The sequence below is a fragment of the Apus apus genome, chromosome 8 (genome assembly GCF_020740795.1).
Source record: "Apus apus isolate bApuApu2 chromosome 8, bApuApu2.pri.cur, whole genome shotgun sequence".
NCBI lineage: Eukaryota > Metazoa > Chordata > Aves > Apodiformes > Apodidae > Apus > Apus apus.
Window position 1 is genome coordinate 10,162,302 of NC_067289.1, and position 4,391 is coordinate 10,166,692.

At 43.7% G+C, this 4,391-nt stretch overlaps 1 protein-coding gene across 1 annotated transcript in view; it reads left to right on the forward strand.

Moving 5' to 3' along the window:
• The window catches only part of COL4A3 (collagen type IV alpha 3 chain), a 43,745-nt gene extending 40,710 nt beyond the window's left edge, over positions 1-3,035 (forward strand). Inside the window, exon 49 of the mRNA XM_051626561.1 lies at positions 158-3,035. Coding sequence (XP_051482521.1) covers positions 158-242 — 85 coding nt within the window. The 3' untranslated portion in view covers positions 243-3,035. The remainder of the gene's footprint in view (positions 1-157) is intronic.
• Positions 3,036-4,391: the final 1,356 nt, after the last annotated feature.

Sequence of the window (4,391 nt, forward strand, 5' to 3'; positions counted from 1 at the left end):
TCCCCTCAGTTTAGACATCCCCTTTTTTTAGGTTTAGGGTCATTTTGTAGCCCAAAGATGCCTTCAGTGAGCCAAAGATTTCAGTGTTCTTTTCAGTAATTCCATATCCAAAGTTTCATTTTTAAAGAAAAAGTAAAGTTTCTTTTCTTTCTTTTAGGAAACCTCTGCCACAGACTTTGAAAGCAGGAGAACTAGAAAATATTATCAGCCGTTGTCAGGTCTGCATGAAGAGACCAGTCTAAACAGTGGCCACTCTTGATGGAACATGAAACTCTGCTTTTATTTACAAAGAATTGCCTAACTCTGAAGAGCTATAATTTATTAAAGTCCAACTGCATCTGGAAAGAAAATTATAAATTGCCAGTGCAGCACTGTGGTGAGGTAGGGCAACAGTTTGACTTTTGTCTTTGGCAAATGACAAAGCACTTTGTTGGAGAAAGCTTGTAATGGCAGTCTGCAGAACTGTGTCATTCCTAAGCTGCATCTTCATGATAAACCTATGGCATTGCCAAATCTTTAATGAAGGGTGTTAATGCTGCCTCGTGTCATGTGCTTTTCAAACTGCAAGACAAACTAAACACTCTAGTATCAGCTTCCATGTGTTCAGTGTTCAAAATGGATATAATTTAACATGAAAATCTGGCACTTACGAGAGAGAGGGTTCAATAGGAAATATTTTCAGTGCACTTTTAAATATATGTTGATTCGTTTAGGGTTGGTTTGGTTTGGTTTTCTTGCCTAATAAACAAGTCTATCCCCACACACCTCAGCCTTCCTCTGGCTGGCAAACAGGAATGCAGTATTTTGCATCACTGTGATACTACTGGTTGTTGACTGGCCAGAGAGGGAGCGGCGCCGTGCCCTGGGCAGACAGAACAGGGGGACACACACCAGCTGTGTTCTCCAGAGTGACCAGGCCTAAGGGCTGACCAGTTGAAAGTGTTGCAAAGTTTTCATTAGATTTCATGGCTTTTGACACAGGTCATGAGATTTTTCAAATGCTTAAAAAGTTGACAGTATTTGGCCTTTGTTACCATCGCATCTTTTGTCTCTACCAAAGAAGAACTATTTAGCATATCATATTTCAGGATTTTAACTGAATTAACAATTACTGTGTGGCTCAAGTGCTCCCCTGGCATTACCAGGTTATCACACACCCATCAGGATGCAATCTCTTTCTATGTAGTTTTTAATAGATAACAGAAAAATGTAACACTCTCATTTTATAATGTTCCATATTTAAATATTTATCATAAATTATTTCCTATATTAAATATTTATCACACATTTCTGCAAATGAAACCATTTATTCCATCCAGTTAAATGCAGGCATCCAAAATTTAAGACACTGATATTTAAATTGTACCATCTGAGCACTGACTTACACGAGAGAATCCACCTGTAAGCAAACTTAAATACTTGAAAAGCACTTTCATTTACTCATATAACTTATATAAAATTGTAGCTCTGAGGTTTTGGTTTTTATATTTATAACATTGCACTTGCAAGGCAATTTAAAATTGTAATCTTAACATTTAAAAAGTTATTATTTTTTTAATACTTGCACAATCTATCAGAATTCCAGTATTTAGTGTCATAGAAGAAGCCTAATTCATCTGAATAGTTCTGTAAATGCATAATTTTAAATGTAGGGTCTAGCAACTCAATGAAATAACCATTTAGTTCTTTTTTAAGCCAGTGAAATATTGTATGGTTTCTGTTAAAATACTTGCATGATGTTTGTCTGACTGTTTGAATTTTCAGTGTTAACCTAACTAAGAAAAAGTTTCATCCGTGTTTCATGCCAGTAACTTCTGATGGAGCTAATGTGAAGACACCATTGACATGAACTGAATGCTTATTTTAAAATGAGCGTTTGCTTGAACAGTCATAGCACTTCTGTTTGCAAGGTACAATTGTGAATTTGCAGGTTTTTATGAAGAATCTCTGTGCAGATGCACTACTGATAAGAAGGTGTTAGTGTCAAGTTCATACTTAGTCTTCCATTTGAACCAGGTTTGGGGATGGGAGTGTTTTCATAGGCTCGCAGAATGGTTTGGGTTGGAAGGGACCTTAAACATCATCTGGTGCCAACCCCCCTGCATGGGCAGGGACACCTCCCACTAGACCAGGTTGCTTAGAGCCACATCCAACCTGCCCTTGAACACTTCCAGGGAGGGTGCATCCACACCCACTTTCCTTAAAAAATCCCATATTGGATTTTTCCATAAGCTCTGAGATTTAAATGCTCAAAGATAAAATTCACACCCATTGCTGGTTAGGCTGTTGGCTTTTGGGTCTTCTTTTCCCATCGAGGCTGACTGCAGTCACCCAAAGGCATTCTGTACTGTGTGCAGTTGGTGGCTGGGGAGATCCTCGTGCAAAACTTGACAGTAAAATGCAGAATGTAAGTACCTGAGGTTAAAGTCTGCTGGAAAGGGTCAGTAGAGGGTAATGTGTAAGGAGAAGGAAATGGATTGTGGTTTTAAAGTCCAAAGGTAAGTTACACCGAGTTTTGTCTTGTACTATAGCAGGTGACTGGAAGTTATGCCTTGTTCCTAGTCTTGGTTTCTGCTGCTCATTTATTGTGTGGCCTTCAACAAGTTACTAAAGGAAGATTTGCATAAATAGCTTTAGAATTTGAGTGCTTAAACTCAGTCTGTCTTTCAAAAGCATGAAATACAACTGCAGGGACACACATGTTCATCAAGACCAGTATAATATAAGCTGGACACTGAAAATCAAAGAAAAACTTGGAAAAAAAAGTTGACAAATCTTAACTTCTTTCTGCAGATACAGATCATTTTACTTCCTTACTGCTAATGATTGTTGTGAGGATGAGTTAACTCATGTCTGTAAATGCTTTGAGAGCCCTAACTGGAGAATGCTGAGGAGGTGCAAAGTGTTAATATATTGTACTGAAAGCACGGGAACAGGAGAAATTGGAAACAATGAACAAAAAATGGGAGGGGGGGAAAGGAGGAAAGCAAACCTTCTGCTAAATACAGCCAAATAAAAATATTTTTAGTAAATAAAATGCCTTTTTTTATTTGTTTGTTTGGTTTTCTTCTTCCCAGTGCTAATGATATTTTTCACTATCTAAAAAAACATATTTTTTTTTGTAAATAATATTATGCATAAAGTGTCATCAAATAAAAAACAGTAAGTGGACTTTGCTCTTGGAAAGATGCTCCATCTCTCCTACTTGGACTACCTTAGAAGTCTAGCACTTCAGTGTGGACAGCCAAGCTGCATGCCTGCATGCTATTATTATCAAGATTTCAGCGTGAAAACAAGGAACATGTAGCCAAACACTGAACTGATACAAGAGTGTTGTAAAACCAAGGAGGAGTCTCCTATGGAACGATGGGCATTGCCTGGCAAGATGTGCTCAGGCCAACCGTGTGTGTTTCAAGGAGGACAAATGTAAGATCATACATCTATAAAGACAAATGTATAATCCTCAATGCTACACAACTTTTATTTTAATCTAGAAAGTTTGTATTTCAGACCACTTGCTTCTGTAAAGCAGCACTGCTGGTGTTTGTGAAGAACTGAGCTAGCAGGCTGCGGGCCTTGGATCAGTACACACTGCAGTGCTGCCGGCACTGCTACTCATTCTGACCTCCAAAACGTTATTGTGACCATAAATCAAAATCTAAGCTCAGAGGCTACTTTCCTCTCCTTAGAAAAAAAGGATCTTCTGTATGTAATAGCATTTTTTCGTTTTATTTTTCTTGTGTGGAGCTGCAAAACGGGTCTCCCCCCGCACAAGGCCGCAGCTGCTCCCAGCCCGGGCGCGGCTCCAGGAGTCACAGGGAAGCGCTTTCCCAGCACCAGGGGGCGCTGCGGGACCGGCCGGGCGGGCGGTGCCAGCGGGGGGAGCGGGAGGCCCGGACACCTGCCGGCACTCGGCGGTGACTGAGGCAGCAGGGACACGTCCTGCCAGGACAGCCGCTGCAGGTCACCCGCGGGCTGAGGTGTGAACCTTTACTCTGAGGCAGCCGGGCCGCCGCCCGTCCCGAAACCTGCCCCGAGGCGCCCGGCCCGGCCCCCCGGCGCCGGGAGGGAGCCGCCCCGCACGCCCGGCCGGGTCTCCCACCCACTCGCCCCTCATCGGAGCCTCCTGCCTCCAAATCGCCACAGGGTGTTCGTTCCACGCGGCAGGGCTGGGGGCGGCAGGGCCGGGGAGGGGCGGCAGGGCCGGGCCGGCGGCAGGAGCGGCTCCTCAGGCCCCGGGCAGCCCCCCGGGGCACCTGCCCCGGCCGCGTCCCCGCCCACTGCGCCTGCGCGGCGCCCCCGCCTGCCCTCACCAAAAATGGATGCCCTGCGGCTCCTTGGCACGTGACGCAGCAGGCAGGGCAACTTCCGCCCTCCCTCGGTCACATGAC